The 23828-nt window shown below is 41.1% G+C and overlaps 4 protein-coding genes across 5 annotated transcripts; all 4 read right to left on the minus strand.

The window, feature by feature from the left end:
• Positions 1–1956: 1956 nt before the first annotated feature.
• LOC116578325 (keratin-associated protein 2-3) lies at positions 1957–2648 on the minus strand. Its single transcript, XM_032322482.1, has one exon. The coding sequence runs from the start codon at positions 2605–2607 to the stop codon at positions 2206–2208; it is 402 nt and encodes a 133-aa protein (XP_032178373.1). The 5' UTR covers positions 2608–2648; the 3' UTR covers positions 1957–2205.
• Positions 2649–9393: 6745 nt separating this feature from the next.
• On the minus strand, positions 9394–10111 carry LOC116578324 (keratin-associated protein 2-3-like). The gene is made up of 2 exons (XM_032322481.1): positions 10059–10111; positions 9394–9974 (listed from the first exon to the last, which is right to left on the minus strand). Exons 1-2 carry the CDS (start codon positions 10109–10111, stop codon positions 9626–9628), a joined length of 402 nt encoding a protein of 133 aa, XP_032178372.1. The 3' UTR covers positions 9394–9625.
• A 5636-nt stretch (positions 10112–15747) lies between these two features.
• On the minus strand, positions 15748–16547 carry LOC116578447 (keratin-associated protein 2-3-like). Its single transcript, XM_032322781.1, has one exon. It carries the CDS (start codon positions 16508–16510, stop codon positions 16061–16063), a length of 450 nt encoding a protein of 149 aa, XP_032178672.1. The 5' UTR covers positions 16511–16547; the 3' UTR covers positions 15748–16060.
• A 5369-nt stretch (positions 16548–21916) lies between these two features.
• On the minus strand, positions 21917–22420 carry LOC116577813 (keratin-associated protein 2-3-like). Of its 2 annotated transcripts, XM_032321536.1 has the most exons (2): positions 22164–22420; positions 21917–22070 (listed from the first exon to the last, which is right to left on the minus strand). In XM_032321536.1, exons 1-2 carry the CDS (start codon positions 22418–22420, stop codon positions 21926–21928), a joined length of 402 nt encoding a protein of 133 aa, XP_032177427.1. In that variant the 3' UTR covers positions 21917–21925. The 2 variants fall into 2 exon arrangements, with proteins under 2 accessions (XP_032177427.1, XP_032177426.1); XM_032321535.1 differs by having other exon boundaries at positions 21917–22420.
• Positions 22421–23828: the final 1408 nt, after the last annotated feature.

Here is a 23828-nt window from a genome sequence, read left to right on the forward strand (position 1 = left end):
GAAAGTATCACACAAAATTTCAAGTATAATTTGTATTTCTCTATGAAAGGTAATAAAAATCACTGCTATGTAGATTATCTAGATGGTATTTTTTGAATTTTTTGAAGCTCAGAGAAAACTAAAAGTGGTCCATTCCACAACATCAATCCCTTTACACTTATTTCTTAAGTATAAGGATATTTAATCTCTTTGCACTTATGTCTATTGAATGATATTTGATCATTCATTTCCTACCCTGCCTTATATACACTGTAATCCAGAAAAATTATCTCCTAACTCCTGCTTTTTCTTTTATTGATTCCCCCTCATAAAATCAATTGTCATGCTCTTTGGCCTAATATCATTTCATAGGACACATGGTATAGTTACATAAAATGAAAATCCCACCTTTAAGAAATACTTTCTAGGGGTGCCTGGGTGGCTCAGTGGGTTAAGCCTCTGCCTTTAGCTCAAGTCATGATCTCAGGATCCTGGGATGGAGCCCCACATGGGGATCTCTACTCAGTGGGGAGCCTGCTTCCCCTCCTCTCTCTGCCTGCCTCTCTGCCTACTTGTGATCTTTGTCAAATAAATAAAATCTTAAAAAAAGAAAGCAAGATTCAGTCTGTTTCATATCTTGCTCTAGTGTACAAATCATTGTAGTATTGATAGGAGGGATGAATCAAGGGAAAGAGTCAAATATATTATCATCCATTCTCATAGTTTTAAGTTTTAACACTGATGTTGTGGTACAGACTACTTTTAATTTCCTCTTGGCATCAGCTGATGTTAGTATACTACTGAGTCCAGGAGTGACTGCATTTTGGAGAGGTTAGTGACTTACTTTATTCACACAGCACACAACAGAAGAGCTGGGTATAAAACTCCTACCTCTCCCTCCTGTATCAGTTCATTTTATTTTATATCATGCTGTTTTCCAGGATCAATAAATTATTAAATTAATAATTGTCTCCTATTAAGAAAATACTTAAAAAAAGAAATACTTTATAATAGCTCAGGAATAGAAATATCAGTAGTGAGCAGAAATGTTATGGAATAGTGACTTTAATCACATAGTAAATAAGCATGGATATGTTCAGATTCTTTTAAGTGTCTTCTGGCCAGAAGGGTTTTCTCTAGACCCGCAGTAACACATTTGATTTTTAATTGTTTCTTGTTTCCCACATTCATATTAGGTAACATACCTTGGGTTTCTATGTCTGCCATATTCTTTGTGTCTTCTTTATTCTGTGGCTATCATCTTAGTTCAGTTCTTACTGTGTATCACTTGGACCAGTACAATGGCCTCTTAATTTGTTTCTGTATAGCCGTAGTATGTCCAGACTTTGGAGTTCTTTTTTGATAAGCAGCTGCCATAAGAATCATCCTGTTACCCAATGCCTGTCATGCCATTCTCTTTCCCCAAGGCTTTCAACAGGTCCTTCGAATTTATTGCATTAAGGGCATACTCCTTTGGTTAGTATTCAAAGCACACACATTTTCCAAATCTATCTTCCATTATTCCTTTGGGCTCTCTTCTCTCTGATCATTCTACTTATGTCCAGTGTTCCCAGACAAACTATCCTCTGAACAATCTTCTCTCTATACATTTGTGCACACTGTTACCAGTGTTGAGAATGCCATCTGCCCTTAGATCTGCATGCCAAAATCTTAACCCATATACAATGCTAGTTCCCTTTTCAGTCCTTCTTGTTCTCCCCAATCAATAGTGATTTCTCTGTTGACACCAAAGTGTGTTGTACTCTTTTTTTCATTTTCTAATTTTTACTTGCATTATTATGACTTTCATTTCTCTCCCTAGAAGTTTTTAAAAGAGGGGCACATTTTTAACTCAAGTTTAATTGCTGTTGTATACCATCTAGCCTGTGATTTGCCAATGTTAGGCAATCAGTACATTTTTTATTTGAATTTAATGAAAAGAATTAGAATGAATAAGTAATTTGCTAGGCCAAAGAAGAGAAGTTTATTAGAAAACAAGCATGCCACAAGACCCAAGATCTACAGTGGGAAGAAGGGAGTTGATACTGTTACAAAGACTTGAGAACAGTCCAAGTCTTAAGAGATGAGCCTGGATTTCCATTCATCCTCTGGTTGGCTTGGATTTTGATGGTTCAGGGCAGGAGGTTTGGTAGGTAGAGATGAGAATATGGCTTTTTTTTTTTTTTCAGAAGGTTGATTGCTTGTTCTAGATGGTCAGTACACTTCTCAGCAGCAGGGGGAGGTCCTACAGGTGGTGCGGCAGGGAGCAGGCTGGCAGCAGGGAGGGCGGCAGCAGGGTGCCTGCACAGAGATGGGCTGGCAGCAGGTGGAGGCCCAGCAGCAGGGGCGGCAGACCACGGCCGTGCAGGACGTGGGGCAGCAGCTGATGGGGCGGCAGCAGCCCTCCTGCACGCCACAGGGGTCACAGCAGACGGGGCGGCGGCAGGGCTCACAGATGGGGCGCGTGCAGCGGCAGGTGCAGGTCACGGGGCGGCACACGGTGGTCTGGCAGGACACAGGGCGGCAGCAGCAGGGGTCGCGGCAGCAGCAGGGCTGGCAGCAGGGCTGGCAGCAGCCTCCCCCACAGCCTGAGGAGGAGCAGGTGGAGCCACAGCAGGAGCCGGACATGGTGATGTCTGGGGTTGGTTAGGGTTGGACTGATGAGAGGATTTGGGTGTTGTCAGGTGTGAATGTCTCTGTCCTACTCTGGGCCCTTTATATACCCTGGCCAGCTGCTGATGACACCCCCCACCCCATTTATCTTTTGGCCAATTAAGTAGAATTTTGTTTTGACTAATGATTGCATTGCTTGTGACATACTCACGATCTCATTAGAGAACTCTTGTTGCTTTTCTAAATATGGATCTATTCATGCTGTTCATCATCAAAATCTAAATACTCATAGTCATTTGAGATAATAACAGCTCTTAATATTTTATGTTGGGTAGGTAGCACCTGATGAATGTTGGGGAAAATGGCCCTAAAGGAACTGCAAATTTTAAAAGAAACATGTAGGGGTCTCTAGATCAGTGACTGGATCCTGACTTGACCCCCAGGAGATGCCCTGAGAAACTTGCATGTGAGTCAGACAGGTATTGGACATGTCCTTGGGTCTGGACTCCTTGGAAGTTTATTGACATATCACTTGATACAATAGAATGCATATACCTCGAATAAGACAGCAGTTCAGATAATTTGTATGGGAAAGATAGAAGGTTACTTTTGTAAGTCAGTTAAATTATTGAAATAAAATATCCATAGTTGCATTTCATTTTTTCCCCTTCTTTTCTCTAGTTCAAGTTTGAGCGACTGTGGTCCTTCTGGCCATAGAATGTTGATATTTATTTCTGAGACGTGACTTTTTTTTAATATTTGGCTTTCTTATATCTATGATAGAGAATTGTGTAACAAGAATATTTTTTCTTAATATCCTTGACATAGGCATTGTATGACTAAGTGGTAAGATGGAGGTTTTTAATCAGAATTGCAGACATAGATAATACATTGATCAGAGGAGGCATGTAGGAGGCTGCACAGGTGTTCTGTGATGACACTGCTTCTTAGGGAAGTTTTGTTAGAGGCTCTTGGGAGTTACATGGGGTAGAAGTCTCATTACTTTGTAGCTTTCCCCCTTTTATTATTCACCAGACAGGACTTTTGGTCACTTTAGGATCATTCCCATCATTCAAAAGAAAGTGCCTCAAGCCCCAGGAGCTAAAGATCCCCCAATGAAATTTTAAAGATTTTTATTTATTTATGTGAGAGAGAGCATGAGAGGTGAGAAGGTCAGAGGGAGAAGCAGACTCCCCTTGGAGCTGGGAGCCTGATGCAGGACTCGATCCCGGGACTCCGTGACCGTGACCTGAGCTTAAGGCGGTTGCTTAGCCAACTGAGCCACCCAGGCGCCCCCCTACCCAATGAAATTTTAAACATAATTCTAAAACTTTAGAAGGAATGTAAACTGACTGAACATATAGTCATACTTGGGGAAACATAAGAGGGATAAATGAAGTGTGGTCTCATCAATGAAGACCTTTGATTCTCTTACATTTCATGTTCTTTCTCTTGTCCATGGACACACTTAACTTTCTTCCAAAGCAGCAACCAGGGCCAAGATAAAAACTCATGTATTCTACTCTTTCTTGTTTTTTTTTTTCTTTTTCCCAGCTTTATTGAGATATAAGTGATATATAACATTTTTTAAGCTTAAAGTGTACATTGGGGTGATTTCATGCATGTATATATTGAAAGATGCTTACCATGATAGAGTTGGTCAACACATCCTTCACTGTACCCTATATAATTATCATTTTGTTATTGATTTTTGTTTTTGTTATTGTTTTTATGGTTTTTGTTGTTACTGTTTTTATGGTGAAAAGATTAAAGCTTAACTCTCACAGTAACTTTCAAATGTACAGCATAGTATTGTGTTTTTTTTTAAATTAAATTTTATTTTTTCAGTGTTCCAAGATTCATTGTTTATGCACCACACCCAGTGCTCCATGCATGCAATACATGCCCTCCTTAATATCTACTACCAGGCTCACCTATCCCCCCATCCCCCTTCTTTCCAAAATGCTCAGTTTGTTTCTCAGAGTCCACAGTCCCTCATGTTGCATCTTCAGCTCCGATTTCTCCCAATTCATTTTTCCTTTCCTTCTCCTAATGTCCCCCATGTTAATTCTTATGCTCCACAAGTAGGTGAAACCATATGATAACTGACTTTCTCTGCTTAACTTATTTCACTCAACATAATCTCCTCCAGTACCATCCATGTGGATACAAAAGTTGGGTATTCATCTTTTCTGATGGCTGCGTAATAGTCCGTTGTATATATGGACCATATCTTCTTTATCCATTCGTCTGTTGAAGGGCATCTTGGCTCTTTCCACAGTTCAGTGATTATGGCCATTGCTGCTGTGAACATTGGGGTACATATGGCTCTTCTTTTTACTACATCTGTATCTTTGGGGTAAATACCCAGTAGTGCAATTGCAAGATCATAGGGTAGCTCTATTTTTAATTTCTTAAGGAATCTTCACACTGTTTTCCAAAACGTCTGTATTAACTTGCATTTCCACCAACACTGTGGAACACTACATCCTCTCCAACACTTGTTTCCTGTCCTGTTAATGTTGGCCATTCTAACTGGTGTAAAGTGGTATCTCAATATGGGTTTGATTTGAATTTCCCTGATGGCTAATGATGATGAACATTTTTTCATGGGTCTGCTAGGCATTTGTATGTCTTCTTTGGAGAAGTGTCTGTTCATGTCTTCTGCCCATTTTTTGACATAATTATCTGTTTTTTGGATGTTGAGATTGAGGAGTTCTTTATAGATCTTGGATATCATCCCTTTGTCTGTATTGTCATTTGCGAATATCTTCTCCCATTCTGTGGATTGCCTCTTTGTTTTGTTGACTGTTTCCTTCGTTGTACAGAAACTTTTGATCTTGACGAACTCCCAAAAGTTCATTTTCGTTTTTGTTTCCTTTGTCTTTGGAGACGGGTCTTGAAAGAAGTTGCTCTGGCCAATGTGGAAGAAGTTACTGCTTTTGTTCTCCTCTAGGATTTGTTAACTGTGGTCACTGTGCTGTCCATTAGATCCTTGTTGTTCATCTTGTAACTGAAAATCTATATCATTTGACCAAAATCTCCCCATTTCTCCTACTCCTCACCCCCTGACAACCACATTTTCTCTGTTCTCTGTTTCTGTGAATTCGCTGTTTTTGATTCCACATGTGAGATCATACATTATTTGCCTTTCTCTGACTTACTGCACTTAGTGTAGTGCCCTCAAAGTCCATCCATGTTGTTACAAATGGCAAGATTTCCTTCTTTTTTATGGTTCAGTAATACTTCATTATGTATGTATAAAACACAGTTATTCATGGGGCGCCTGGGTGGCTCAGTGGGTTAAAGCCTCTGTCTTCGGCTCAGGTCGTGATCCCAGGGTCCTGGAATCGAGCCCCGCATCGGGCTCTCTGCTCAGCAAGGAGCCTGCTTCACTCTCTCTCTGCCTGCCTCTCTGCCTACTTGTGATCACTGTCTGTCAAATAAATAAATAAAATATTTTAAAAAACACAGTTATTCTAAGACTTGGAATATACACACAGATCATATATATATTGTTCATATATATGCCATATGTGTGTGTATACATATATCTCATTTTCTATATGCATTCATCTATCATTTGACATTTAGATTGCTTTAATGCCTTAGCTCTTGTGAACAATGCTGTAATGAACATGGGAGTACAGAACCTCTTTGAGGCCATGATTTTGTCTCCTTCAGATATACACCCAGAAGTGGGATTTCCTGGGTCATATGTTAGTTCTGTTTTTAATTTTTTGAGGATTTTCCATACCATTTTCCATAGTAGTTTCACCAGTTTATATTCTCACCAACAGTACACCAAGGAAGGTTCCTTTTTCTCCACATCCTCACTAGCATTTGTTAGATCATGTTATACTAGTTGTCCTAACAGGTATGATGATATCTCATTGTGGTTTTGATTTGCATTTCCCTGATAATTACTGATGTTGGGCACCTTGTTGGCCTCTGTATGTCTTCTTTGGGAAAATGTCTATTCAGGTCCTGTGCCCATTTTTCAATCAAATTGGTTTTTTTTGTTTGTTTTGCTTTTTGTTTTTATTTGTTATTTGTAGTCCCACTTACTGATTTTTTTTTGTTGTTTTTGTTGCCTGTGCTTAGCTCTTTTCAATACACATTGTCTCATCAATTTTTCATATTGTGGGGGGTTTTCATGATCACATTTTATGTAAAGGGAGCCTTTCAAGGATACATAAAACCTTAAGTTAACAAGACTAATTTCTCTACTCTGAACACTTGTGATCCAAAATCATTCCAAAGAGATTTTTTCTTTATCCTTTGTAAAGATCCACAGAAAGTCCGTGAGTCTCTCAGAAAGCAGTTCTAGTGTTAGTCTAAGATCCTCATCCCCAGCCCATATTCAAGCTTCATGTGCAGTCAGAGAAAATATGGGTCCAATTTCAGTAATTTGTGCCACAGAACTCTGTGATTTGACATTGGTGGCAAGCCACAGAGCGTTTTTTAATGCCGCTCACCCTAAAACTAGGTAACCTTCACTGAAAACTTGGCCACTTATTGGCTGCGTGTCCTTGGGCCATGAAGGTTAATAATAGGACACACCCAGGTTGTTGTGACAGTAAATAAGCTATTATTTGTCACTGGCTCAGAACAGTGCCTGGCACTTAGCAACTGTCTTATGTTTATTAAGTGAATATGTTTTTAAAAGTCATTTTCTGTGGGTGCCTTTATAACCTCTAGCTTTTGAATTTAGAATAAAGGTGAGCATATTTGATATGGCAAATGGCCCACTCTTTCAGTTACCACTCTATTCAGTTACCACAGAATATACACTAAATAAGATAATCTATTGGAGAGTCTCATTAATAATGAAGTAAATAAATGAAGTAATAATGAAGTAAAATAAAAATGCCTGGAAGGAAGATATAGAGCTCCGTGTTTTTAACACCAGTTACTCAAAGGGGAGTTAGGTTATTGTTGTAAAACCTATAAGAAGAATATGTGTCAGAATTGTGGATAGTGGCCTGAACTGTACTGAGAACCCCACAGTCCATGCAACACAGAGTGAGCTCTTAGAAAAACTTCCATTAAAAAAAGCCTTAAAGCTGATTTAGACAGATTCCTGGTGGTGAAGGGCAAACATATTTTGTATTACTAATGCTAGGACTTTATTTAACACTATCATTTAAAGTAACAGTATGATCAAATTTTAACATGGAAAATATTGCCTTATGTTCTTAATTCTCAATTGTCTATTCAAATGGACAAAAATAATTATACCTGTAATTTAAAACTGCTAACAATTGAAACAAATTTTAATTGGGATATATCAAATTACACACCTTATTTAAGCAGTTGAGATGATCCCGAAGAGTTAAAATGCAAATCAGTGTTTAATAATTTGATCAGTTTAAAGGTATCAGAAAGTCCATCATATATACCATAGTGATATTCTCTTCTATATATAATAAAATACTTCTGAGTACAAATATTTGCTAATTATCTGCTTTACATCCATTTAGACTCTGATAGGTAGGTTTTTAAAAGCAGAGCATAATCATGAGGAAGGTTCAGATATTTTTCCCAAAATAGATACAGGTTTTAGACAGTACATTCCATTAAAAGGAAAATATATGTTCATTTTAAAATTATGTAAATAAAAATTATAAAGAAGAAACTGAGTATTATCCCCAGTTACTCTTAGATTTTGTTGCATCATGTTTTAGATAATTTTTTAGGCATAAATATACATAAACATGCAGAATACATTTTCCTTACAGAATAGTTGACTATGTTACAGCTTGTTTATTTCTGACTTAAAAATGACAAGATGATTGCACATGTTTCCTAGTAAGTTTACAATCTTCAACTATTTTTAACTACTTGACATTTCTTCTATATTTATATTGCTTGCAGTATGTACTATTTGACTTTTTTTCTTATTTATACTTCATCTCCCTAAATACATTGTAACTTCTTTGAAGCAAGAGCCCTCTTTATTCTTTCATATTCTCTCAGTGTGGTCGGCTCAGTGTCTTGTTCATAGTAGATATTTAACAATGTGTAGACTGACAGTGATTGATTACTTTACTTGGAAAATGCCATTACTGCCCAGTTCCTGAGCATAAAGGTGAGCAGCCTTGAGAGCCAATGTCGATTCAGTACCCACAAGACTTGACACCCTGAATAACACTCAAAATGACTACCAGATCTGTAACTCATAGAAAGGAATTATCCGAAACCACAGTTATTCTTGTCTATAAAAGACCAAAGAGTTACTCTGGGCAGAAGAACATACTGAGAGGAAGCGTTTGACTTTTAAGGGCTTAATGTCAGGGGGCATATGGTCTCCTGGAACTTTAATGGACATCAGTGATTATATTAATAAGAAACTTACTTTATCTTTCATTAGTCATTGCTCTCTAGCTTCACAAATGTGTTTGACCAGATGTTGCCTGAGGTTCTTTCCACCTCTAACACACTGGGTTTTCTAAGCTTGCCAACAGGTATCAGATCAGTGACTGAACCCTCATCAGCCTAGATGCAGCCTCCTTACCGGGTATTGTTCAAGGATATTTCCCAGATGTTTGGCATGTCTGGATTGTGAGCACATCTGACTCTCTCTGGGTGATGAAGATTTAGCTCTGTCCACCTTTCTCACTTGGTTACTGTGCCTTATAAATTCCACTTACAAGGATAATAAGGAAACTACCCAGACGGGTTATTTTAGAGAACAAGTTGAGAGGATTATTCTGCATCTTGCTTTGAATGTCTGTGGACAAAACAGACAGAACCTACTAAAAGAAAGTATCACAAAGACCATGATTTCTATGCTGGAAATACTAAGTTTATTAGGAAACAGATGACATGATTGAGGAGTTAGACAGGGTTCCTGGGAGGACAGGGTACTCTTCATGAGTAGTCAGACTGAAAAAGGGGTTCAGCGCCTACTCCAAGCTAGGGTGAAGAGATGCAAAACGGACTTCTCAGAAAAGGCGTGCTATTCTGTCATGAAGAACAGGATGGATGGACCCCATCTTCTACTGGGGACCATCAGTAATTGATGCACTGCTCAGCAGCAAGGGGAGGTCCTACAGGTGGTGCGGCAGGGGGCAGGCTGGCAGCAGGGGGGGCGGCAGCAGGGCGCCTGCACAGAGATGGGCTGGCAGCAGGTGGAGGCCCAGCAGCAGGGGCGGCAGACCACGGCCGTGCAGGACGTGGGGCAGCAGCTGATGGGGCGGCAGCAGCCTTCCTGCACACCGCAGGGGTCACAGCAGACGGGGCGGCGGCAGGGCTCACAGATGGGGCGCGTGCAGCGGCAGGTGCAGGTCACGGGGCGGCACACGGTGGTCTGGCAGGACACAGGGCGGCAGCAGCAGGGGTCGCGGCAGCAGCAGGGCTGGCAGCAAGGCTGGCAGCAGGGTTGGCAGCAGGGCTGGCAGCAGGGTTGGCAGCAAGGCTGGCAGCAGGGCTGGCAGCAGGGCTGACAACAGGGCTGGCAGCAACCTCTTCCACAGCCTGAGGAGGAGCAGGTGGAGCCGCAGCAGGATCCGGACATGGTGATATCTGGGGTTGGTTAGGGTTGGACTGGTGAGAGGATTTGGGTGTTGTCAGGTGTGAATATCTTTGTCCTACTCTTGGCCCTTTATATACCCTGGCCAGCTGCTGATGACCCCCAGGACACATGATCATTTCCTTGTTTGTGTTTATTTTTTCCGAAATGACACTGATAGTTTAGCAAGTTCCCTAGACACTTTTTTTTTAGGTGCTCAGGTACTCGTGAAAGACCATTTGCTTTCCTTATTTAATAGAGACCCATTATATTTTGCTATTTATGGTTCAAATATGAACTTAATGACCCTAACTTCAAAGTGTCCAATTATCTTTATAATTCAGTGATGTTTTGCCAATTGATGTTTTGATGACACAGAGTAGCTGTCATGCTCTTACTAATAGTGGAAGTGAATTCCCCAAGTTGTGAGTGTCTGTTTCCACTGCTAAGCTTCCTGGACAAAACAAGTTCAGGAAAATAATAAAGGACTGTTTTAAAAGTCATGGTATCTCAGTAAAAGTTTTACTGTGTACTTCTGGGAGCTATAGGAATCCATCTTATCGTCTTGTCATCAGTGTGGTTTTTTTTTCCCCCAAGTTTTAAATTTTGGTAAAATACATATATAACATACACTTTTTAAGTGTACAGTTTAGTGATATGGTATATATTCATACTGCTGTGAACCATTAGCACCATCCATCTCTAGAGCTCTTAAAAAAAGATGTAATTAAATAATTAGTTAAAAATTAATTAATGAGAGGGTGGTGGGTGGGCAGGCAGAGGGAGAGAGAGAACCCCAAGCAGACTTCACACTGAGAGCAGAGACTGAGGTGGGACCTGATCTCATGAGCCTGAGATCATGACTGAGTTGAAATCAAGAGTTAGATGCTCAACTGACTGAGCCATCCAGGTGCCCCTAGAACTCTTTTCATCTTTCAGAACTAGAATTTTGTACCCATTAAACACTAACTCCCCACTGGGACATCTGGGTGGCTCGGTTAGTTAAGTAGCTACCTTTAGCTCAGGTCATGATCCTAGGGCCCGAGATGAAGTCCCATATTATGCTCCTTGCTTGGTGGGGAGCCTGCTTCTCCCTCTGCAACTCCCCGTACTTGTGCGTGCTCTCTCTCTGACACACACACACACACACACACACACACACACACAAAACCTTAAAAAAAGCCAAACCAAAACAAAAAACCCCACTAACTACCCATTGAAACTCTCTCCCCGGCCCCTGGCAACCACCACTCTACCATTTTTTTTTCTTAATTATTTCTTCACCCCGACATCCCACAGTATTGGCTCCAACACTAGGGTGTCATGAGTGTGTGACTTTAGACAAGTCACTTATCTGGTTCCTTATGTACAGAATGTACAATATAAACTCAGCCTCTGGTAATCCCTGTTCTATTCTCTGTTACTGTGACTTTGGCTTTTTTTTTTTTTAAATTTGTCTTAAATATGGGCTCATTATTTTCCATAGTTGTAGCTTTCCAAACCATGGAAAATTGCATTTTTTAAATCTTCACAATAATGTATCATTGAATTCTAACAACTATATTCTAAATATTGTGCTAAAACAAATACATGTATTAATTCTCACAATAATCCTATGAGATAGGTATTGTATTCCTCATTTTACACATAAGGAAGTAGAGAAGTGACTTGCCTAAGATCATACACCTACTAGGTTGGAGCCAGAACTTACTGCAAAAACATCTGTGGGAACATTATTTGTAAGCTGAAGAATGGAATATGGTTATCATATTCCTCTGCCATTAAGGAACATCTGTTCTATGTATGAATTTTAACAGTTAATTTATCTTTAAAATAGTTGGTATTTATGAAATGGCTAATTTTTAGAGTTATTTGAAAGGATTCTTATGTCTTTCCCATGTCCTCAGGAATTCAAAGAATTATCTCCCACATAGCTTTCTAAAAATCCCCAAACAGGGGCACCTGGGTGGCTCAGTGGGTTAAATCTCTGCCTTTAGCTCAAGTCATAATCTCAGGGTCCTGGGATCGAGCTCCTGCATTGAGTTCTCTGCTCAGCGAGGAGTTTGCTTCCCCCTCTCTCTCTGCCTGCCTCTCTGCTTACTTGTGATCTCTCTTTCTCTGTCAAATAAATAAATAAAATCTTTTAAAAAATTCCAAAACATACCCTAAGGAGCATCAAAGTTGGACCTAACGAAGTGATTATGAGGCACTATGAACAAAGCCACTGTTGAGAAGGTATAATTTACTCTACCCTTTAAAGTTCTTCTAGCTGGACTAAAAGCCAGATTGACATGTGACAGATTAAGAGGAGAAAATAAAATTTAATGGCATACTTATGGGGAATCCACACAGCCATGGAAATTCCAAAGACATTGAGGCAACATGATACTTACATGAGCTAAGGAGAGAGGTGGGGGTCTGGGGAGAAAGACCATTAGCTGGAAGGTGAGAGGAGATGTTTGGAAAACAAAGTTTGCCCTATTAGCAGATACATGTCTTATATAAAGAGAAATCTTTATTAATAGATTTCTTCCTGGTAGAGGCAGGTAGTTGCAGGGGAGGTAAAGAACATTTCCGGAATCTGCTGGGTTTTGATTGCTTTTAACTCAGGAAAATGTTTATGCCGAAGTGGCCCATTTTGGGGCAGACTGCCCTTGGCCCCTACACCACCATCTAGATGAAGGTTGCAGTCTGCCATCATAATAGCACCCAGGTAGTGATCCTGCCAAAAGTGGTCTCCAGGCCTGCTTTGTCTCACCCTGTATCTTGTTCCCTTATCTCCCATGCACTATGCCTGAGCACACTCCTGCTCCCAGAGCCAGCTGTGATTCTCAGTCATTTGGGACTGAGGAAAATCACTTCCCTCAGCCACTTTGTAGACTCTGCCTTTGGATTTGCTTGGTTCTGATCTTTTGCTTTACAACTGATTCTGTTGTAGATCTGTGGTTGAAGGCTATGGTGCAAGCCTCCTTTCTGATCATTCTGCTTGCATAGTCTCTTGCAGGCTTACCCAGATCCACACCAACCACTGTGGTTGACCATGGCATGGAGTTACTCTGAAAACAAGCACAGTTCAATAATGATGATAAGCTTGGGAGTACACAAAGAATTGTGTACATCTGAGAAACTAATGTAAGACAAGGAATTCTGTAGGAAGCCAACAAAGAAAATTCTGAGAGGGGAGAATTTTTTAAATGGTGTCCAAGAATGTGTAGAAAGGCTCACAAGTCCAGTTTCTATATACCAGTAGATAGACCCTTACTAAAGAGAAGACTCTGTTGTGCGTGTAAATGTTTTGACTGCAATGGACTTCTTGTTGAGAAGTTTTTTTTTTTTTTTACCATATTTCAAGAAAAACACTTCTTTCATAAGGTAGCTTATTTATTTTTATTAGAAGAATGTACATGTCCAGCATGAGGAGAGAATCAGTGAGGGATAGAGATGTTTTTCTCTTGCAACCCTGTAGAACTTATTCATTCCCTCCTTCAACAAATTCTGATTTTATCCTGTGTGCCAAGTATGGCACAGATCAGTGGGAATCCAGCAATGAAGAAAGTCATTTAAGTTCCAGACCTTCACAGAGCTTACCTGGCCTGCCTCATCTCTCTGGACAGGTAGATATGCCCAGTGTGGATTAATGTTTTACCACTTCAACTACTTGGGGATTGTTTTAATGGTAAAGTCATTTGGAGTTCTAAATGATGATGAACATTTTTTCATGTGTCTGATAGCCATTTGTATGTCTTGATTGGAGAAGTGTCTGTTCATATCTTCTGCCCATTTTTTGATATGTTTGCCTGTTTCGTGTGGGTTGAGTTTGAGGAGTTCATTATAGATCCTGGATATCAACCTTTTGTCTGTACTGTCATTTGCAAATATCTTCTCCCATTCCGTGGGTTGCCTCTTTGTTTTTTTGACTGTTTCCTTTGCTGTGCAGAAGCTTTTGATTTTGATGAAGTCCCAAAAGTTTATTTTCGCTTTTGTTTCCTTTGCCTTTGGAGACATATCTTGAAAGAAGTTGCTGTGGCTGATATCAAAGAGATTACTGCCTATATTCTCCTCTAGGATTCTGATGGATTCCTGTCTCACATTGAGGTCTTTTATCCATTTTGAGTTGATCTTTGTGTACAGTGTAAGAGAATGGTCGAGTTTCATTCTTCTACATATAGCTGCCCAGTTTTCCCAGCACCATTTATTGAAGAGACTGTCTTTTTTCCACTGTATATTTTTTCCTGCTTTGTCGAAGATTAATTGCCCATAGAGTTGAGGGTCCATATCTGGGCTCTCTACTCTGTTCCACTGGTCTATGTGTCTGTTTTTAGGCCAGTACCATGCTGCCTTGGTGATCACAGCTTTGTAATAAAGCTTGAAATCAGGTAACGTGATACCCCCAGCTTTATTTTTGTTTTTCAAAATTTCCTTAGTGATTTGGGGTCTCTTCTGATTCCATACGAATCTTAGGATTATTTGCTCCAGCTCTTTGAAGAATACCAGTGGAATTTTGATTGGAATGGCATTAAAAGTATATATTGCTCTAGGAAGTATAGACATTTTAACAATGTTTATTCTTCTGATCCAAGAGCATGGAATGGTCTTCCATCTATTTGTGTCTTCTTCAATTTCTTTCATGAGTGTTCTGTAGTTCCTCGAGTACAGATCCTTTACCTCGTTGATTAGGTTTATTCCCAGGTATCTTATGGATCTTGGTGCTGTAGTAAATGGAATCGATTCTCTAATTTCCCTTTCTGTATTTTCACTGTTAGTGTATAAGAAAGCCACTGATTTCTGCACATTGACTTTGTATCCTGCCATGTTGCTGAATTGCTGTATGAGTTCTAGTAGTTTGGGGGTGGAGTCTTTTGGGTTTTCCATATAAAGAATCACGTCATCTGCGAAAGGAGAGAGTTTGACTTCTTCATTGCCAATTTGGATACCTTTTATTTCTCTTTGTTGTCTGATTGCTGTTGCTAGGACTTCTAATACTATGCTGAACAAGAGTGGTGAAAGTGGAGTTCTAAAGGAATGATTCCAGCTTCTTATCTCATTTTTCCAGCAGCAATGACTCCATTAGAATCAGAATTGGCCATAGTAGTGCTGGAGGGGAGCTGTAGGACAGATGGGATAGTGATTCTTCTAGCCTAGGCCTTCAGTGGTTCAGGATTCCCAGGTACCACTTATATTAATCACTGCACAGTTTTCTAAATCAGGCTATAAATGCAGCTCTAAATTAGTCTTCCTCCCCCTTATCACATGTGTGGGGATTACTCATGGGTCAAGTTCATGATCAGAGAAACATGTAGTCTCTCCATTTCCTCAGCATCACTACAAAACCTGTGGCTTGAGCTATAAAAGTACCTCACACAAGAGGTTCTACATTATTTGAACTGCTATTAAAATTACAGATCTTGCACCTGAATTGTTCCTAAAGCTAAAAAAAAAAAAAGTCCCTGAAAAACCCTTCTTTCTTTGTTTTTTTTTTTTTTTTTTTTTTTTTTCTGATTAGGTATACCATACCATAACCTAAAAATAAGCTTTTGAAAATTAATAAACAATAAAGAGAAACCCATTTACTTCCCAGAGATAAAATTTTTTATTATTTTACCATGCAAAACCCCATCATAAATATAATGATATCCTGGAAAAGTATCCCATCTTATAATAGTAGAGATGTGATGATGAGTCAGTGGGGTAGAGCTCCATTCAAGAGGAACTTTGATCTTTGTTCACTAATTTTTTCAAGCCAGGAATTCAAATGGTGAAAGTTGGGATGTTTCTAAAGATTGTAGAAGAGAGGCAAGATTAACTGGGTAATTATGTGGGAAAACGGATAGACATCTATTGTTGAGTTAGTTGTTGAAGAGCATGTAGGTTGCGAAGGAATCTCTCATTTGATCCCTTGGGTTGGGAAAAGTTTTTACGTTTCTCAACACTTGGGAATGTTTCTCAGTGGGCTATTCAGCAGCAGGGGGAGGTCCTGCAGGTGGTGCGGCAGGGGGCAGGCTGGCAGCAGGGGGGGCGACAGCAGGGCGCCTGCACAGAGATGGGCTGGCAGCAGGTGGAGGCCCAGCAGCAGGGGCGGCAGACCACGGCCGTGCAGGACGTGGGGCAGCAGCTGATGGGGCGGCAGCAGCCCTCCTGCAGGCCACAGGGGTCACAGCAGATGGGGCGGCGGCAGGGCTCACAGATGGGGCGCGTGCAGCGGCAGGTGCAGGTCACGGGGCGGCACACGGTGGTCTGGCAGGACACAGGGCGGCAGCAGCAGGGGTCGCGGCAGCAGCAGGGCTGGCAGCAAGGCTGGCAGCAGGGCTGACAGCAGGGCTGGCAGCAAGGCTGGCAGCAGGGCTGGCAGCAGCCTCCCCCACAGCCCGAGGAGGAGCAGGTGGAGCCGCAGCAGGATCCGGACATGGTGATGTCTGAGGTTGTTTAGGGTTGGACTGGTGAGAGGATTTGGGTGTTGTCAGGTGTGAATGTTTCTGTCCCTTCCTGGGCCCTTTATATACCCTGGCCAGCTGCTGATGACCCCCAGGACATAGGTCATTTCCTGGAGTTGTGGTTGCCCATTGACCTCTAGATTGGTGGATTCAATTGCTGAGGCAGCAATTCCAACATCATGGAAAGATGCTTTCCTTTCTGCCTGTCTGCTTTCTTCCTCATTGAAATGAATACTTGGTAATTTATATCATCCAAAAAATTGCTCATGGAATAACCAATCCTTCCATACCATGTCACATGACCAGTTGACATGTCTTATGACAAGTTGACATGTCACATGACAAGATGAAAGTTTGTAGAACCCAATGTTGCCACCATCCTACTTTCTTCTTGTTCGTCTTATTCACCACCCGTGACTAAGTATGAGACTGTAGGGTTCACGAGGTCATATACCTGGTTTCTAATTGATATTGAGATGAAGTAAGAATTTCTGAAAAACCAGGATGACTCATGGAAGGAGACATGTACTGATTCTGCTATGGGAAGAATGGTCCAGTGTTTCTGGAAAATAGAATAGTGCTTCACCTTTTTTTTTAAGGAAATAGTCACCAGAATGACTCTAGTTTGCCTATAAATCTGAGTCACTACTGAGACTCTTTCTGTGTAAACAACAGCATCCTATTTGGGAGTGGAGAGGGAAAGGAATAAAAGGAAATTCTAAGTAGTTTCTCATCACACAGTGATTACAAATCTTAGGATGGTGAGACAAAGGCACATAAAGCAATGAAAGGAGGAGACTTTTCATGGGGCAACAAGGTCAAACTAAGTGATGACTTTTTTGTGCATTTTGTGCATTTTGAATGCCTCTCCTTGAGTATAGTCTTAGAGTTAAAATTGGGATTACTCTTCCTTTCTAGGTGTGACCATAAGAGCACTTGTATTGAGTTCTTCAAAACATATTGAAGATATTTGTAAAGGAGCCAATTATCTTTCTGTGGTAGATACTTTGGTCTCTTGGCTGAGGGTTTGATTGCTTATGAAGTGTGAAATTGGCTTCAGGAAAAACAAAGGGAGCCACATGTACTGATGACTGATAAAATAGCTTTGTCTTTTCAAACCATAAGAGACTCTTAATCTCACAAAACAAACTGAAGGCTGCTGGAGGATTGGGGGAGAGAGATAGGGTGGCTGGGCATTGGGGAGGGTATGTGAAATGGTGAGTGCTGTGAAATGTGTAAGCCTGATGATTCACAGACCTGTACCCCTGGGCAAATAGTGTAAACCTGGTGATTTACATTATAGGTTAATAAAAAATATATCTAAAAAAGCTTTGTCTTTTTAAATCATAGTTAAGTAAAGTGAAAATGTAGAAAATAAATTTATAGTTAAAAGGGAGGTTAAGGATGATATCCTCAAAGGCTTGCTGATGACTCTCAGACCAAATTTGTCTCCACAAAGTGTTTCGTTTGCTAGATCATGTTTTATACATTCGTTGGCCTGCCATAGTCCTGGTCGTTGAAGGCCTTTGAGTTTGTGACTGATCATATTCCTTCACAGTTCTTGAGGGGCCTGATATGTGAAATGATTTCTCTAAAGTCACGCAGATAAAAGAATGGCAAAGTGTTGACAACACTGTGATCTTCTGATGATTGTAAACAGTGATGAATGACCCCTAGTTTTTTCCAGCTGAGTTATTTCAGACTAGTGAACAGGTAGTCATAGTTACCAAAACTTCTGTCCCATCTAGTGAAGTAAAGTGGGAACTTGTTGATTTATGATTTAGAGTATTGTTATTTTGGCCTAGAATATATACAGCAATTCAAATAGTAGGAATTAGAAGATGTCTGTAAACTCACTGCGTTTGTTAATTAACAGAAAGGACAGAACACTAAGAAATTCTGTGTCCTGAAATCACAGACTGTCAGAAACTTTGCAGTTTTAAGCCACATCATTAAGAGTGGAAGGTCCCACTATTTCTGGGACAGGATCTTAGTCACCTTAACACAGAGAAGCAGCCTCAATATCCAACCCAAAGGCAGAGTTTCAGATAAGAGGTTTTAAGGTACGATAGTTCTCATTTATCTTAACTATGTAGTTTTCAGGGAAAGAGGACCTAAGTTCCATCACAACCCAGTCCTGATGTTAATACTTCTGCTCAAACCTCTGTTTTGCTTTGAGCCCATTAAAATACCATTTCATATAATTTTATGTAAACTCTATGTTCTTCAAAAATCCTATTTTAAAAAAAAAAAGCTTTTCCTTTGTTGGGTGGGATGCCCCTGGTCCCCTGTGTTGCGTAATTTCCTTTGCTGTAGCACATAAATAAGCCTAAGCTTGTTGGACAAGAGATTGTCCCTCATCTTAACCACGTGAGCTTTTTTAGTCCTATTATTTGAACTCCAGATGTTCTGCAAGAGCATAATCACCAGAGTGGGAACAATTAAATGTTAACTATGGTGGTGATAAATTGTGAGATTTTGTGGTTGGATTGAAAAAAAAAAAAAAAAGTATGCAGTGTTGGTAACTTTTTCTGATGGTGAACCATGCCTCCTCCTCCATAGTTGCATGAGTTGGGATTTGTTAGGAACTGGCCACTGGATGTTAGGAAGGTTTTTAAATTCTGAAAACAGAATATGCATTCCCTGTTCTCCAAAATGATCTTTGAAATACCATCTAATCATCAGAGTCAGAGATGGAGATGGGAAAGAGTGAGGGAGAAAAGGGCAGGAAGAGGATAGGGAAGACAAAGAGGGATTCAGATGCTTCCTCCCTCACCTAGCAGTTGTGTGGCTTAGAGCTGATACCCGTCTCTCTGCCAGCACATTTCCTCAGTTGTAGAAGGGGAAAGGTCATCTGTCCCTAATGTTCTTCATATGCCAGGTTTGTCATGAAATCTGTACAACATGGAAGACAAAAGAAATGGATATCATTCATTGAAAAGAGAATGTTTTAGATGGAAAAATTCTAGATGATCAGGGGGTGGGTGTGATTTTTTTCTGGAATTTAACAAATAAATATCTTTCCTGCTTGGGGGCACCTGGGTGGGTCAGTCAAGTGTCTGAGTTCAAGATTGTGAATTCAAGCCCTGTGTTGGACTCCATGCTGGGTATGGAGCGTACTTAAAAAAAAAAGTTTTCTGCCTAATAAATACCATTTGCCCAAAGCCAGGGAAGACTAACCCAAGTAATCTTTTAGAGTTTACTACAGTCTGAGTTGTTTAATTCCTTTGGGCGCTTCAGGGTGAAAGGAAAATTCCATCAGATGCATGTATTCTCCCCAGCTCCCCTTGCTTCTGATGCTAAACACTTATTCTTTTTTTTAAAAATTAATTAATTTATTTTCAGCATAACAGTATTCATTATTTTTTTTACCACACCCAGTGCTCCATGCAATCCGTGCCCTCTATAATACCCACCACCTGGTACCCCAACCTCCCACCACCCCCCCGCCACTTCAAACCCCTCAGATTGTTTTTCAGAGTCCATAGTCTCTCATGATTCACCTCCCCTTCCAATTTACCCCAACTCCCTTCTCCTCTCTAACTCCCCATGTCCTCCATGCTATTTGTTATGCTCCACAAATAAGTGAAACCATATGATACTTGACTCTCTGTGCTTGACTTACTTCACTCAGCATAATCTCTTCCGGTCCCATCCATGTTGCTATAAAAGTTGGGTATTCATCCTTTCTGATGGAGGCAGAATACTCCATAGTGTATATGGACTACATTTTCCTTATCCATTCTTCCGTTGAAGGGCATCTTGGTTCTTTCCATAGTTTGGCAACCATTGCTGCTATTGCTGCTATAAACTTATTCATACAGCTTGTAATCTAGGGGCTCTTTCCTGTGGATTAGCCAATCCACTTTTGTAGAGCATTTTCATTTTGAGATGGCCTCAATCTGATGATAATTTTTTTTGCCCTCTTTTCTTATACTTAGGAAATCTTAGGAATATGTTTTATTAGGAAATTTATTAGGAAATTAGGAAATCTGTTTCTGCCAGTGGATGTGGACTATCTTGAAAAAACAAAAAGGCTTCCCCTCAATCTTCTCCCACTCTCAGTGACATAATATGTAATAAATAGCACATCTTTTGAGCCCATTTGATACAGTGATATTCAGATGTGCAACAAGGAATATCAGTGGATGGTACTGAGTAAATACTGTGTGCCAAGCACTTTACATGCATAAGGTCATTTAACTTTCCCAGCAACCTACAATGGTAAGGATTAACCTTATCATTTGGCAGAAGAGGAAACCTGAGGGTCAGAGAAGTTAAGTTATACTGATGCTGGAGATTCTGTTTTAAGTAGAATATCTGCCTTTTAGAATTCTTGTCATGAAGACAATTACCTTCTAATTTTGTTTGATTCAACAAATAGAAATCAAGTACCAACCATATTCTAAACATTGAGCTCCATACTGAAAGCAAGAATAAATAAATTGTGGTCCCTTCTTTGGAGACAGAGAAATGGATGATCTCAATATGATGCTATATGGGGAGGGAAGTAAGCATAGGATGCTATTGGCATGTTAGGGGCACCTAACCCAACCTCTCTGTGTGTATGCACATGTGTGTGGGTGTATTTCTGTGATGGAGGGGTTGGGGCAGGGCTGTTACAAAAGGCTGAGCTGAATCTTTGAAATGGCTCAGTGTTAGGTAGGTGAAGAAAGTGGAGGGCTGGGGTAGGTGGAAAAAAATATTCCAGATAAATGAAAGAATATGACAAAAGCAAAGACCTACGGAACTGCATGGTATGTGCCACTTACTGTGAGTTTAGTGTTACTTGCAGTGAAACTTGGTGGGGGGTGTTGAGACATGAACCTGGACATGTGGGCAGTGGACAGACCCTGGAGGACCCTGTGTGCACAGATTTCCTATCCACGTAAGCAGTCTGAGGACTAGCCCAGCCATCCTGTACCACCTTCCGAGATTCATACCAGGTTTCCTAGCACCTTTCCCTTTCCTCTCCTGTCTTCCTCACCTTCTTTGTTTTGTCTTCCTTCTTCCTGTTCCTTGTCTGATCATCTACATACACTAATAAACATTGGACTACTGAATGAATCAGAGAGCAGGGAAGTTTACAAGAAAACTTAGTTTATTGAAAACAAGCAAGCAGCGCCTTACAAAAGATGGCAGGGAGGGTTTGAGCAGTCCTCAGAGTTCAGGATGGGTTTGCAGAGTCTACTCTGAGGGGTTTTGAAGAGAGATTTACCACCCATAGTGTCTTCTGCTGTTGTGGACATCTGCTTGTATATCCAAATGGTAGGATGTAAAAATGACTATTGTCACCTTATGAAAAATACCTATTTTTCTTTCTACTTTCTTAAAATGCAGAATAGGTGTTTAGGCTCCAGTGTGTTGCTCTGTGGGGATAGTGGGAATCTCAGCAGCAGGGGGAGGTCCTGCAGGTGGTGCGGCAGGGGGCAGGCTGGCAGCAGGGGGGGCGGCAGCAGGGCGCCTGCACAGAGATGAGCTGGCAGCAGGTGGAGGCCCAGCAGCAGGGGCGGCAGACCACGGCCGTGCAGGACGTGGGGCAGCAGCTGATGGGGCGGCAGCAGCCCTCCTGCACACCACAGGGGTCACAGCAGACAGGGTAGTGGCAGACCACGGTTGTGCAGGATGTGGGGCAGCAGCTGATGGGGCGGCAGCAGCCCTCCTGCAGGCCACAGGGGTCACAGCAGACTGGGCGGCGGCAGGGCTCACAGATGGGGCGAGTGCAGCGGCAGGTACAGGTCACGGGGCGGCACACGGTGGTCTGGCAGGACACGGGGCGGCAGCAGCAGGGGTCGCGGCAGCAGCAGGGCTGGCAGCAGGGCTGGCAGCAGCCTCCCCCACAGCCTGAGGAGGAGCAGCAGGAGCCGCAGCAGGAGCCAGACATGGTAATGTCTGGGGTTGTTTAGGGTTGGACTGATGAGAGGATTTGGGTGTTGTCAGGTGTGAATGTCTTTGTCCTGCTCTGGGTCCTTTATATACCCTGGCCTGCTGCTGCTGACCCCCATGACACATGATCATTTCTTAATCTTCTGGCCAGTTAAGTGAGGATTTAGCATTGAGTAAATGATGTTTTTTAAATCTTCACCTTATACACACCTATGCACACAACCACAAACATTCCTTTCTTTTCCATATTGTTTATTCTTACCAAATGTAGACATTGGATTCAATTCTGATGAATTTTCCTTTGAAATATTCCTAACTCATGGAAGAGAAAAGAGTGTGTTTTCTAAACTAGAATAGTATCTACTCACTCTTCCTTTAGCCGGCATTTTATTGCTGGACTTCAAAGACTCACATAATTACCATCCAAACAGTGACTTGCCATATTTACACCTGTGGTCCTAACAGTAACAGGTTAAATAGCAACACTCTTGTGCAGGCTGGTAGATATCTGCTTCCTGGATGTCTCCTTTCATGACTCACCGAGGGGCAGATTTGTGGTTTTCAGGTGAGGAGAGACTACATTGTATCCTGCACCCCTGCCACCCTGGTTTAGTCACTCTTCCCTCGTAGGGCCTGGGCTGTTCTGCCCTGGTTGTTGTCTCCCCCATTCACCTGTAATGCCCTCTCCTCCTTCCAGACCAAAGTCTACCTTGGCTGTAAAATTTTCATCAAGGATCTGTTGCAGTTTTTACCTTTGTAATTTATTCAGGATTAATCGTTATATGTGTAGATTCTGGGAAAGGACTGTAGACAACATATAGCTCTATCCCCTCATCTTAAAGGAGAGGTCATGTGGGTTCACCATAGTCACTCAGTGGGTCTAGGTCTCCTCATTCCTCAGTAAGCAGCCTCTACTATGAGTTTTATGTTTATCAGGTTAGTAGACCATAGTCTTCAGACAGGAGAGAGAACATCCCAAGTATTCCCCCATTTTTTATCTCAAGTCTTAAGTAAGCATTATTAAAAGTGATGCTGGAAAAAAGTTAGGAAAAAGTGTCTTGTTCCAATGAGAGATAATCCAAAAGGGCCCTAGGACTTGTTTGCAGGGTCATATGTGCACTAGTGCAGAGGTTTCTCTCTGAGGAGGGATCAACAGAGCTTGGCTTACTGGTGGTTGGAGATGTGGGGGGGTTGCCTGTTCTGAGATGTTCTAAGTGTAGATTGTTCCCTTTGGTAACACATTGTGGCACTGTGAGATAATGCGCTTGTCTAATTCCTTTTATTGTTTTTTAATTTATCCTTCACCCCATTTCTACCCTTTGTGATGAGTTCCATAAATTTGCCTCTTACTTGTGAAGTAGAGATGTACTTTTCCTTTGGATTTGAGGTGAAAAAAAAAAAAAGCA

The sequence above is a fragment of the Mustela erminea genome, chromosome 18 (assembly GCF_009829155.1).
Source record: "Mustela erminea isolate mMusErm1 chromosome 18, mMusErm1.Pri, whole genome shotgun sequence".
Taxonomy (NCBI): Eukaryota; Metazoa; Chordata; class Mammalia; order Carnivora; family Mustelidae; genus Mustela; species Mustela erminea.

What these genes read in the sequence shown, in the direction of transcription:
- LOC116577813 (XM_032321535.1), bottom strand. Translation starts at nt 22,420, where the DNA reads ATGTCTGGCTCCTGCTGCGGCTCCTGCTGCTCCTCCTCAGGCTGTGGG.
- LOC116578325 (XM_032322482.1), bottom strand. Translation starts at nt 2,607, where the DNA reads ATGTCCGGCTCCTGCTGTGGCTCCACCTGCTCCTCCTCAGGCTGTGGG.
- LOC116578447 (XM_032322781.1), bottom strand. Translation starts at nt 16,510, where the DNA reads ATGTCCGGATCCTGCTGCGGCTCCACCTGCTCCTCCTCGGGCTGTGGG.
- LOC116578324 (XM_032322481.1), bottom strand. Translation starts at nt 10,111, where the DNA reads ATGTCCGGATCCTGCTGCGGCTCCACCTGCTCCTCCTCAGGCTGTGGA. An exon ending in TCCTCAGGCTGTGGAAGAGG is followed by an intron (nt 9,975 to 10,058) that starts TTGCTGCCAGCC and finishes CTGCTGCCAACC; the next exon opens with CTGCTGCCAGCCTTGCTGCC.